The sequence below is a fragment of the Narcine bancroftii genome, chromosome 7 (assembly GCF_036971445.1).
Source record: "Narcine bancroftii isolate sNarBan1 chromosome 7, sNarBan1.hap1, whole genome shotgun sequence".
Lineage (NCBI taxonomy): Eukaryota > Metazoa > Chordata > Chondrichthyes > Torpediniformes > Narcinidae > Narcine > Narcine bancroftii.
Window position 1 is genome coordinate 206937117 of NC_091475.1, and position 13067 is coordinate 206950183.

Consider the following 13067-nt stretch of genomic DNA (forward strand, 5'->3'; position numbering starts at 1 on the left):
TGTGCAGTCGTTTGGATCATTTAAATCCATGGTTCTCAACTTTTTATTTTTTCTCACGTTAAGTATTCCCTACGCCATCTGTGATTAGTAAGGTGGGATGTGAGTGGGGAAAAAAGTTTGAAAACCACTGTTTTAATTGTCCCTCATTGACTCGTTATGTGCAGGGTTTTATAACTCCAAAAGTAATGGGTCAATGACAATTTTTCTCAAGAAAAATATTTCAGTAACAATTGGGTTTGGAGCAGTGATTCTCAACCTTCCCTTCCCACCCACATCCCAGCTTAAGCAATCCCTTACTAATCACAGAGCACTGATGGCACAGAGATTACATAAGGTGGGATGTGTGTGGAAAGAAAAAAGTTGAAAACCTCTGATTTAAATGCACAGGTGTGTTTGGCATTATTTCTTCCAGATTTTCTATCTGCAAGTTGGTTTGGCTACCGTGACTGATTCATTTATAGTTCTGAGGGATTAGTGAACACTGTGTATCTCAGATTTCATCCTTAAACCCACAGCGACAGAACGAATGCATTTGTACTTCTTAAACACTTCCTCAAAATGCGCAAGGTCTTGGGAGTGAATGAGAGGGATTTGAAAAGTAATGTCTGTGGCAATGCAGGAAGATCAGGGCAAGATGAAGTCAGCTCCCACCAGCTTCTCTGAGATACCTTTGCACATAAACCTTTCTGGTGTTTTTGTGTCTAGTTCTGCAGAGGGATAAATGCTTGTTGTCTTACAGGTGCAGAAAGAGGCCATTCGTGCCATTGAAACTGGGCCCGTTGTTCATTGTTAGCTGGGAACACCTAGAAAACTCTCCTGTGGACAATTTTGATTCTGGGAAGAACTGATCAAGCTTTGTTAGAGGGAGTTTAAGTTATTTGTCATACCTGGTACAAATTTAAAAAAAAATAAATTTAGACATAACAGCACGTTAACAGGGCCTTCTGGCCCAAAGCCCATGCCACCTAATATCACCCAGTTAACCTATAAGCACCGCATGTTTTTAAGGGTGGGAGGAAACTGGAACACCCAGGGAAAATCCACACAGACACGGGGAGAATGTACAAGCTCCTTAAGGGCAGTGCTGGTTTTGAACACTGGTCGCTGGCGCTGTAATAGTGCTGTGCTAAATGAAACGCTAACCGAGCCACCCTGGGTTCTTCTGCGAGTAGCCTCACAGTTTATCTCTTGCATTCACACAGCTGTGTAAGGCACACAATCTGCGGAGTGTAGAATCACAGTTAAAGAGATGTTTGTGCAAAGCAAGGGTGGCATGCAAGCACTGCCATCTTTTTCCACTGAGGTTAGATGAGGTACAAACTGGAGGTCATGGGTTAAGGGTGAAAGGGGAGAGGTTGAGGGGGAATTTACATTTGGATTTTAAATGTAGACCTACAGCACAGTAACAGGCCATTTTGGCCCATGAGTCCGTGCCGCCCAATTTACACTCTATAAATTTACACTCCCTGTACGTTTTGAACAGTGGTATGAAACCAGAGACCCCCCCCCCCACAGGGAAAACCCACACAGATATTGGGAGAACGTACCAACTCCTTACAGACAGCACGGGATTCAAACCCAGATCTTGATTGCTGGCGCTGCAGGTTTACTGCGATACCCACTGTGTGCCCCCACATTAGGGGGATCTTCTTCACCCAGAGTGGTGGGAGTATGGAACGAGCTGCTAGCTGAGTTGGTGAATGCGGGCTCAATTTTAACATTTAAGAAAAATGTTGCCACAGGTTGGGAGGGGTATGGAGGGATATGGACTGGGTGTAGGTCGAGACAGAAAAAAAGTTCAGCACAGGCTAGAAGGGATGAAGGGCCTATTTTTGTTGTAATATTCTTTGGTTCTAGAGCAGGGGTGGACAACCTTTTTTTAAATTCACTTTCCACTTTAAATGTTCCTTATGCCATTGGTGCTCGGTGATTAGTAAGTGATTGCTTAAGGTGGGATGTGAGTGGAAAGAGAAGGTTGAGAATCACTGCTCTTGACCCAATTGTTATTGAAATATTTTGCTTGACAAAAATTGTCCTTGGCCTATTTCCTTTGGAGTTTTGAAACCGTGCACATAACGAGTCCATGAGGGATGATTAAAACAGTGGTTTTCAAACTTTTTCTTTCCACCCACATCCCACCATAATCAATCCCTTACTAATCACAGAGCACTGATGGCATAAGGATTACTTAAGATAGAATGTAAATTTAAAACAAGGTTTCCACCCCTGTTCTCGAGCTTTGATAAGTACCCCAGCCTTAAATATCCCTAAGGACGACCTCCAGAACTGACATCAGCAAAGAATTCCATAGGTTCACCACCCTCTGTGTGAAGAAATACCTCTTCGTCTCTGTTCTGAAGGGGACATTTTTGCATTCTGATGTTGTTCCCTCTGATACCAGACGCTCCCCCCCCCCACCGTAGGAAACATCCTCTCCATGACCACTCTATCCAGTCTAGTTTCCCTAGGGTGTTGCCCGGGCTGGAATGTTTCAGTCAGGAGGAGAGACCAATGAAGATGGGTCTGTTTACCCTGGACTGGAGAAGGTCAAGGAGGAAAGCGACTGAGGAGTGTAAAGTTATGAGGGATTTGGACAGGGTGAACTGCAGGAAACTTTTCCCCATATTAGAGATGAATAAAACCAGAAGGCATAGACTTAGGGTAAGGGGAAGTGATTTAGAGTGGATCAGAGAGGGAGCTTTTCACCCAGAGTTCGAACTCCCCACGCTCCTCCATTTCTTCTCCCGTCAGAGACCTAGTCTCGACTTTCTTCCCCCCTCATTTCTATTCATTGACAGTGAAGTCAAAATCAAAGTTCCAAGTTCAAATTTATTGTCAGAGTACATAGGAGACATTGAATATAGCCCTGAGATTCTTTTTCCTGTGGGCCAGGCAGAATTTCTACTTATCGGTAACTATAAACCAGTGGTTCTCAACCTTTTTCTTTCCACTCAAATTCCAATTTAAGTATTCCCTATGCCATCGGTGCTCTGTGATTAGTAAGGGATTGCTTAAGGTGGGATGTGGGTGGAAAGAAAAAGTTTGAAAAAACAATATTTTAATCGTACCTCATTGACTCGTTATGTGCATGGTTTCAGAACTCCAAAGGAAACGGGCCAATGACAATTTTTCTCAAGCAAAATATTTCAGTAACAATTGGGTCGAGAGCAGTGGTTCTCAACCTTCCCTTCCCTCCTTAAGCAATTTACTTTGCAATGAGTTCATGTGATTCTCTCTCCTCTATTGGGGTGAATGGAACACTTAACTCTCTTTGATCTTCCAAATTTAATTCAGGTAAATTTATTATCTGTTTTATTTTCATAATTTAAAGATTCTGATGGATATAAATAATTTAAAATGTTTTAAAATTTTCATTGATTTCTTGAGGTTTATAAGTAATTAAATCAGAATCATTTTTAGTTGCAATAATTGTTCTTGATACCTGTCCTGTTTTTCACTGCCATGCCAGAACCTTTCACCAAGTTCATAATATCTGTTTAGTTCTCACTATCGCCTTCTCTGTTCTATATGTTTGTAAAGTATTATATTGTAATTTATTATTAATAAGCCGTCTCTGCATCTCCCCATTAACGTATTTGTAAATCTTTTTCTAAATGTGCTATTTCTATCTTCAATTGCTCTACTTCTTTCATGTAGTCATTCTTAATTATTATTATTTAGCCTCTTAATTGCACTTTCATCTTGTCCCATAAAATAAATATATTTTTTAATCGAATTAGAGTTGGTCTCAAAAAAGGTCCTTATCTGCCTTCTAATGAATTCACAAAAAATATTTTCGTTTTAATAACATAGAATTAAATTTCCATCTATAAACAGGTTCTTTATCCAACATTGTTATCGTCAAAAATAAAGGAGAATGATCAGATAAAATTTCTTGCTTTTGAATTAAATGAAGAAACCGCAATGTATCCCTATTCAGTCTCTTTTTAGTTTCTGATGTTCTTTTTCAATTAAATGAGCTTCTTGAAAAAAAAAGTTGTATCCACATACATTTTCTTAATATGTGCCAATATCATTTTTTCTTTTCACCGGGCTATTATGTCCATTAATATTAAAATATAAAGTATTCAATACTTTAGTCATTGATACATTTTTAAAATTCATCTTTAAATAACATCTTTCCTTTACCTCACTTGGTATTTCAGACCTTTATTATCTATTACATCAAGGCATTGTAGTGGCACGCTGCCGTGGCAATTGGGCCGGCGCTCTGGGTGGCAAGCGCAACCAGGAGCCTGCAGACCATGCAGCGGCACTGGCCCCAGCAAGCGAAAATAGTGGCCGTACGGCTAAGGCAACATAGGGGCCAGCATCCCCAACAAAGAGCTGGCTCCCCCCCTGCTGCATGACCAACAGCTTGGGGATAGCGGACAGGGAATAAGGCATTGTCGTGCAACAAGGGGGCCTGCGTGCGGGAAACCCGCTATTGTTATGTGGGTGGTGATGTCAGTTGACGGGGCAAACGGCGGGAATGCAAACAGTATAAAAGCCAGGCTTCAGCCCCAATAAAACGCAGAGCTATTCCTCGCGACACCCATGTGTGTCTTCCTTCGAGTAGCACGCGGTGACAGCATATCTATTTCTTCAAGCCTGGTAAAATAAGAAAATATATAAAATTAAAATAAAGGGAAACACAAAAAAACCCCTCAATTTTGTTTAAATAATACATAACATTTCCACCCCCCCCCCCCCCCCACCACCACCACCCAATTTTACGTGTTATGGCCCGCAGAATTTTGAAGAGAATCAAGTTTGTTTCTATTGGTGAAGGAGGTTTAGGACCGGGGTGGGGGTGGTGGTGGTTCATAACCAAGGTCACCTCAGGAGAAGAAAGGGGAATTCAAGGCAAGTTGTGGAGCTGAATGATAGACCAACATGGTATTGAAGCTAGGAGAGGCATGGAGGGCTGAATGGTCTCCATTTCCTCGAGGGAAATTAAACCTTGAACTCAGATTTGCATTCAATACAGCAGTTCTTCCAATTTCTCACACTGGTTTTTTTGTTACATATACATTTTTGTATTTAGAGATACAAAACGGGTAACAGTCCCTTCCGGCCCATGAGCCAAATTACACCAATTAACCTACAACCCCCCACCCCATATGTCTTTGCAACGTGGAAGGAATTTGGAGCATCCAGAGGTCAGGGGGAGAACATACAAACTCATTGCAGACTGCGCCGGATTCGAACCCGCTTCGCTGGGGCTGTAATAGGATTGCGCTGACTGCTATCCTGTTTAAACTCTGACACGTCAAAATTTTGTGACTTGTGAACGAATCTGATTGGATGTTAATCTCAAACTGATTAATGCGGAGTTTCGTGTTTTTCTGTAGTTAACTGCGTTAACATTTAAACAGGTCACTTTTTGGTTAGTTAAGTTTTCAAATTAAGAAAGTTTTCAAATTAAGTTTTCAAATTAAGAAAGTTTGCAAATCTAATTCAGAACATGTTCAGTCAATGACTTTTACAGAAATCAATTGGATATTTTCTGTGTCCTTAAACAATACATGAACAAATTTATCCGAGTCTTTCCCCTCCCACCTGTATTCACTGATGCCTGAGCCTGAGCTCCTGCCCTTTCCTTTCCTCTCCTCCTCCCCCCACCCTTGTATTCAGGTTCATGCCTGTTTGGAACTATAGAATATTACAGGTGCACAATCCTTTATCTGGAACCTTTGGGGGGGGACAGTGTGTTCTGAATTTCGGATTTTTCCGGATTTCGGAAAGCCAGATTTAAGCCCACCTGAATTGTGCTTCGTTTTTTTTTCTGTAGTTAACTGCGTTAACATTTAAACCCCCTTCCAGTTGCGTTGCCGTCTGTCCCCCCTCACCCGCCCGACGTGCTGCCGGTCTCTGCCCGCCCAACTTGTGCTGCCGGTCTCCCCCCCCCCCCCCCACACCCCTTCCCTGTCTGACTTGTGCTGCCGGTCTCTGCCCACCTGACTCGTGTTGCCGGTCTCCCTCCTCGCCCGCCTGACTCATGCTGCCGGTCTCCTGCCCCCACTCCCCCCGACTCACGCTACTGGTCTCCTGCCTTCTCCCCCCCGACTCGCACTGCCGGTCTCCTGCCCTCGCCCACCCGACTCGCACTGCCGGACTCCCAACTCGCACTGCCGTCTCTCTCCCCACTTGTTGGATTTTGGAGCTTTCCAGATTTTAGATGTCCGGATAAAGGATAGTGTACCTGGACAGCACAGGAAACTGGCCCTTGAGAGCCCTCCTACTCTGTGCCGAACTAATATCTGCCTAGACCCACAGACCTGCACCCAGTCCATACCCCTCCATAACCCTGTCCAAATTTTTCTTGAATGTCAAAATTGACTCAACGTTCACCATTTCAGTTGTCAGCTCATTCCACATTCCCAACCAAGAGGTTTTCCCTAATTTTCCCCATAAACCTTTCCCCTTTCACCCTTAACCTATGTATCTCACCCACCCTCAGTGGAAAAAGCCCATCTACATTTAGCCCATCTATTCCCCTCATAATTTTAAATACCTCATTGTTTTACAGTCCAGAGAATAACATCCTAACCTCCTTCACCATTGCCTGTAACTCATTTCCTTAAGTCAGGGTAACATCCTAGTAAATCTTCTCTACACTCTTTCAATGTTATTGATATCTTCCCTGACGGCCGGTGCATAGTCCCCGGGTTACAAACGAGATCCGTTGCTTGGTCTGTCTTTTAAGTTGAATTTGTAGGTAAGTCAGAACTTGCTGCACGTGCAGGTTTTAAATCATTGAAAAGGCTTTGAGCCCTTTCTTTCACTGAAGTACAGGCAAACCGGTGTATTACGCTGATTTTGATCGTCAATGTTAACGTGATCCGACTCAAAACAGTGGAAGGCCTTCTCCTTCCTCGAACCGATGAACCACATGTAGTCCATTCAAAAGCACGAGTTGTCTGTAAGTTGGACGTTGGTAACCCGGGGACTGCCTGTATCGATGTCTTATACAGCTTTCTCGTGACTCCTGACGAAGGGCCCAGGCTCAGTTTTTTACTCACTACACTGCTGTTTTGTTGCTTTTCTGCTTTCCAGGACACGTGGGGTGTGACCCACAAATGGGCAGCACTCCAATCCAGCTGACCAAGGTCAAACTGGGGAAGCTGCAGATTGTCCGCAGGCGCCTGCTCCAGCGCTATGAGTCCCAGCCTTTCCTTTCCTGCTTGGCAGGTCTCTATGGCTGCCAGTGGAAACGTTACCAGCGTGCCAAGATCCTTCCCAAGGAGTTCTGCTGCAGCAAGGTAAGGGTGAGAAGAATTGTACTCCGAATACTCAACGGCCTGTAGATGATCCCACAATTAAAGGGGTAGGTTTAAGGCAAGAGGGGAGAGATTGAATAGGGACCAGAGAGGCATTTTTTTTTGGATCAGAGGGTGGTCCATATCTGGAACGAGACTGTAGATGCCAGTCCAATAACAACATTCAAACAAGAAATTCTGCAGATGCCAGGGTGGAGTGCAATACAGGTACACAATCCTTTATCCAGATATCTAAAATCCGGAAAGCTCCAAAATCCGGCAAGTGGGGAGAGAGGTGGCAGCGCGAGTCAGGAGGGCGAGGAGACCGACAGCGCGTGTCAGGCGGGCGAGGGGGGGAGACCGACAGTACCAGTCAGGCGGGCGAGGTGGGGGAGACCGACAGCACAAGTCGGGCAGGCGAGGGTGGGGGAGACTGGCAGCGCGAGTCAGGCTGGCGGGGGAAAGACCGGCAGCACGAGTCAGGCCGATGATAGGGGGGCGGTGGGGAGGTTAGCAGTTGGGCCGGCGACTGGGGGGGGAGATCGGCAGTGCGAGTCGGTTGGGCGGGAGACTGGCAATGCGAGTCGGGCCGCAAGTGGTGAGTGGGCGGAGACGGCAGCACGACTGGAAGTGGGTGTGGATGGATATGGCAGAACAATTCGGGTGGGTTTAAATCTGTCTTTTTGAAATCCGGAAAAATCCGAAATTCAGAATACATCATCCCACAAGGGTTCCGGATGAAGGACTGTGTACCTGTATACAAATGCTGGAGAAACTCAGTATCCACAAGAAGCAAATCAAAGCTCCACTTGAAATATTGGTTCAGTTCTTTCACTGCAGGGAGGATGTGGATGCCTTAGAGAGCAGATTTACAAGGATGTTGCCTCAGTGCTGGATTAAAGTATACAGGGCCTGTAGCAGATATTTTAAAGGGGCTCTAAAGCAGGCCGGCTGGTGCATGGATGGTGAGGGCGAAGCATCTACACTGAAATTATTCCCGTCCCCTCCCTTCGACAGGGGCTGCGGACCTCTCCCTGGCCAGCAGGATGGGGGATGGGCCGGGGGACATGACCTCTCCCTGCCCAGCTGGGTGAGGGAATGTGACCTCCCCCTGCCCAGCAGGACGGGGGACGCGATTTCCCCCTGCCCAGCGGGACGGGGGACGCGACCTCCCCCTGCCCTGCGGGACGGGGACGTGACCTCTCCCTGCCCAGCGGGATGGGGGATGCAACCTCTCCCTGCCTAGCAGGTCAGGGGATGGGCCGAGGGACATGACCTCTCCCTGCCCAGAGGGGCGGGGAAACTTGACATCTCCCTACCCAGCGGGATGGGGACAGGGGATGGGGACCTCTCCCTGTTAAAACAAAACATATAGCAACGGTTGGCTGCAAGCGGGATTAATGGCTCTCTTCATTAGCCATAATCCTCCACGCAGCTGGAAATGCTCTACGTTTTCCTGACACGAAAATGTTTCTCATAATTCATAGAACCTAAGCGTGGGGGCCCTTGAAATTATGGGGCCCATAGCATGTGCTTCTCTCTATGCTACATTAATGCGGCCCTGTATTGCCTGGATTGGAGAGCATGCCTCAAGAGGATAGGTTGAATGAACTTTGTCTTTCCTCCTTGGAGGACAAGGGGTGACCTGATGGAGGTGTATAACATGATGAGAGGTATCGATCATATGGATGGCCAGAGGCTTTTTCCCCAGGCTGAAATGGCTAACACGTTGTTTTAAGGTGCTTGGGAGTAAGTGCAGGGACGAGGGAGGTTTTTCCCACCCGGAGAGTGGTGGGTGGGTGTATGGAAGGCACCGGTGGCAAGGAGGCAGGTGCAATAGGATATTTTAAAGAAACTATTAGATAGGTACACAGAACAGAGGGTTATGTAGTCAGGAAATTCTAAGGTTCTGGTAGACACTGTGATGAAGTGAAAAGGCAAAGCTGGAGCAGTTCAACAGTGTGTACTATGTAAAGGGTACTTTCTACAGCAAAGATAAAGATACATAACCAACATTTCGGGCTTGAGCTCTTCATCAAAGTTAGAATGGGTTATTGGGTTACATTACCAGACTTTACAACATTAGCAACACACACACAGAGAAATAAACTTGATTGGAGGCCCAACGGAGACTGCAGATAGAACATACAACACTGAAGCACAGTACAGGCCCTTCAGCCCTCGATTTTGTGCCGACTCACATATTCCTTCCAAAAAAAGGTGCTTAACCCTCCCTACCCCGTAACCCTCTATTTTCCTTTCATCCACATGCCTGTCTAAGAGACTCTTAAATGCCCCTAAAGTTTCAGCCTCCACCGTCAATCCCCGGCAGGGCATTCTAGGCACCCACAACTCTGTGTAAAAAAAATCTTTCCCCTAAACTTCCCTCTCTTCACTTTGTACAGATGTCCTCTGGTGTTTGCTATTCCTGCCCTGGGAAACAGGCACTGATCGTCCACCCTATCTGGGCCTCTCCTAATCTTGTAGACCTCTATCCAATCTCCGCTCATCCTTTATGTTCCAAAGAGAAAAGTCCCAGATCTGCTAACCTTGCCTCATAAGACTTGTTTCCAAATCCAGGCAACATCCTGGTAAATCTCCTCTTCCCCCTCTCCACAGCTTCCTCATCCTTCCTATAATGAGGTGACCAGAACTGAATGCAAGTGTGGTCTTACCAGAGATTTGTTGAGTTGCAATATGACCTCTCGACTCTTGAACTCCATCCCCCTATTAATGAACCCCAGCATCCTATAGGCCTTCTTAACTGTCCTAATGCTGGAATCTAAAGCCAAGTATAATCTGTTAAATTTTAAATTGATTAATGTTGACTTAGCAATTTTAAAATAGAACAAGAACAAGCTAATGAGTAATAAATTAAAATAAATAGAATAACCGCAGCTGAACAAATGCCGGTGAAGAAAACCTCTAATAGAAAACTTAATTGGATAAAAAAAAAGACAATAAATACATAAATATTTTCAATATTCCTTGTGCAAAAAAAAAATCACCATAGTGCAGAGAGTCCTTTTGTGGTGTCAGAGCTGTCCCTGATTGACTGTAAACAAGGGTAGACGGTGAGGGGGGGAGGGGCTGTTAAGAGCCTGATAGCTGTTGGAAAGAAACTTGGTGTTGTGGCGAAGTTTGCAAGTGACACCAAGTTGGATGGAGGAGCTGGAAGTGTTGAAGAAACCAAAAAGAAAGCTTAGTCGAGCAGGCAAGGAAACGACAGATGAGATAACAACATTGAGAAATTTTGGAAGAGGAAGTAAGCCGGCAGATTATTATTTGGATGGGGAGAAAATTTGAAATTCGGGAGTGCGTAGGTCCTCGTGCAGGATTCCAGGGTGGATCGGCAGTGAAGAAAGTGAATGCTGATGTTATTGCCTGAAAGGAGTGAAATAGAAAGTTTGATATGTAATAAATCTAGTAAAAAGTTTATTTCAGCTCTCTGTACGCTATTGCAAAAGGGAATTTGAAAATAAGGAACCCATAGATCTAGACAGAGATGGGAAACTGATTTAAATATCAGTATTGGGGAGAAAAGTTGGTTGGAATTATGTCAAGATAGTACGGCAAATACAGTATAACATTTTACATTATTATATTTTACCTCACAGAAATTTAATAGACTGAAATCAGATTTATCAGATCAGTGTTTTAGGGGTAACCAAGAGAGAGGCACTTTTTTACACTTCACTTGGTCATGTCCAAAATTGAGACCTTTTAGAACAGAGTTGGGAGAATTTTTAGAACGGATCATTAAAGTTAAATTTCCACTTTCCTTAAGAGGTAATATATCTGGGGATCTCATAGAAATATTTCGAACGCTGAAAGGATTGGACAGAGTAGAGGTGAATGTTTCCCTTGGTGGGTGAATCCAGGACAAGAGGGCACAGTGTTAGAATTAGAAAGTACCCATTTAAATCTGAGATGAATTAGAAAGTACCCATTTAAATCTGAGATGAGGAGAAATTTCTTTCAGCCAGAGGGCCATGGATTTGTGGAATTCGTCACCATGTACAGCTGTGGAGGCTTGATCACTGGGGGAGTTTAGGGAGGAGATTGATAGGTAACTAATTAGTCTGGGTATCAAGGGATGTGGGGAAATGGCTGGAACTTGGAACTAGATGGGAAAATGGTTTAGCTGATAGTGGAGTTGCAGAGCAGACTCGATGGGCTGAATGGCCTACTTCTGTTCCTTTGATCTTGTGAAACTGTTATTGAACCTTTTTAATTGACTAAAATTTAAATTTTAAATGTAGACATACAGCACGGTAAGTGGCCCTTTCTGTTCCATGAACCTGAGGTGCCCAAATACACCAATTAATCTGCAACCCCCATACGTTTTCGGAACGTGAGAGGAAACCGGAGCACCTTGAGGAAACTCATGCAGGTCACAGGGAGAATGTACAAACTCCTTACAGACAGTGGTAGATTCAAAACCTGGGCTAACCTTCACAATCACCATGTCATCCTTAGAGAGATGAATTTTCTGTGCTTTTATAAGGGATTTGGGGAAAATGAAGAGGATTTGGGACCAGTTGGATAGCGCCAGGTGGATGGGCTGAGTGTAGACAGTCAGAATCTTTTCCCTGGAGTAAAGTTGTCACATACACTTAAGGTGAGTGGGGAATGTTTAAGGGAGATATTTGGAGCAAGTTCTTTACAGAGAGGGGTCGGTGCATAGAATGAGTTGCCAGGAGTTGTCGTAGAAGCAGATAATAGCTTTTAAAATACTTCTAGACCAGTTACTCTTAACCATTGTTTTTGGCTATGGGCCCTTTGGGACATTTAAACTGGCAGGTCCTTCTGAACTAAGGCCCAGAGCTTCAAGATTTGGGGGAGTAGATTTAAGACAGAGATAGATAAGGCAGAACTGGTTTTATGTAACAAGAAATAGGAGCAGGAATCGACCATCCAGCTCAGGAAAAAAGCGATTGTAAAGACTGATATTCTCTGATTTTAAATCACTTCATTTACCTCCATAAAAGGTGTGAAGGAGGATTGACGAGTCGAACTCGCTCCATCTTCCATCTGTCTGGGAGGGGTTGTGACAGATTATATTATATTTTATATTGTATATAGACATGTTTTAAAGGAGATAAATTGTGGCAGGTTTTTTAGTGCAGGTCACATACAAACACTTCAAAACAGATCTTATTTAAAATGCCAGAGCTCTGCTCAAGCCAGACAGTCCAGGCTCTGGGTGCTTTGCAAAAACTTTGAAGAAGGCCTATAAAGACTTCACTAGTAGGTGTCACTTGGACATGCTGTGGAGTAATGGATTATTGTTTTGGAAAGCAACAGATGAATGGATTTAGAAGATTAAATCTGGAGCCACAGTCTGGAATGCAGTTGGCTGTTCTAAGAGGGTCATGTGGTTTTCTTTGAGTGAGAGAGAGAGAGAATTTAGTTTCACAGTTCTACAGTTCAGCAGCTGGGACTGGAACAGGACAAGCTGGCAAGCTTGTGGCAAAACCCCATTTTAAAAACGGGTTGTGAGTTCTTAGTTCAGCCTGGTCAAAGCCCTTGTGGTTCATTCAAGAGGAGAGGACAGGCTGCATAATGTTTCACTTGAAATAAGGGAAACAAAAAGAAACTCTGAGGTGACCTGAAAGAAAGAGGTTATCATCTGGAAAACCCTGATGGGGCAAGTTTCTTCAGTAAGACACTGAAGTGGCTGATCTGAAGGAATCAGTTGTGTGTGTCCAACGAGCAACAAATCTCTCTCTGAAAACCAACAAGAACCTTGCTGAGCGATAACCATTTACCTTTCAAGCACCAAAACCTGATGAACTTTATAAA

General features: G+C 44.4%; 1 protein-coding gene across 7 annotated transcripts in view; it reads left to right on the forward strand.

The window, feature by feature from the left end:
• The window catches only part of gdpd4a (glycerophosphodiester phosphodiesterase domain containing 4a), a 108103-nt gene that overhangs the window by 21254 nt on the left and 73782 nt on the right, over window positions 1-13067 (forward strand). For all 7 annotated transcript variants that reach the window (XR_011342353.1, XM_069892090.1, XM_069892091.1 and 4 more), the window contains one exon: window positions 7060-7265. Coding sequence is in view for 6 of the 7 variants with exons in the window: in XM_069892090.1 (XP_069748191.1) it covers window positions 7083-7265 (183 nt within the window). In the remaining variant the exon portion in view is untranslated. The remainder of the gene's footprint in view (window positions 1-7059; window positions 7266-13067) is intronic.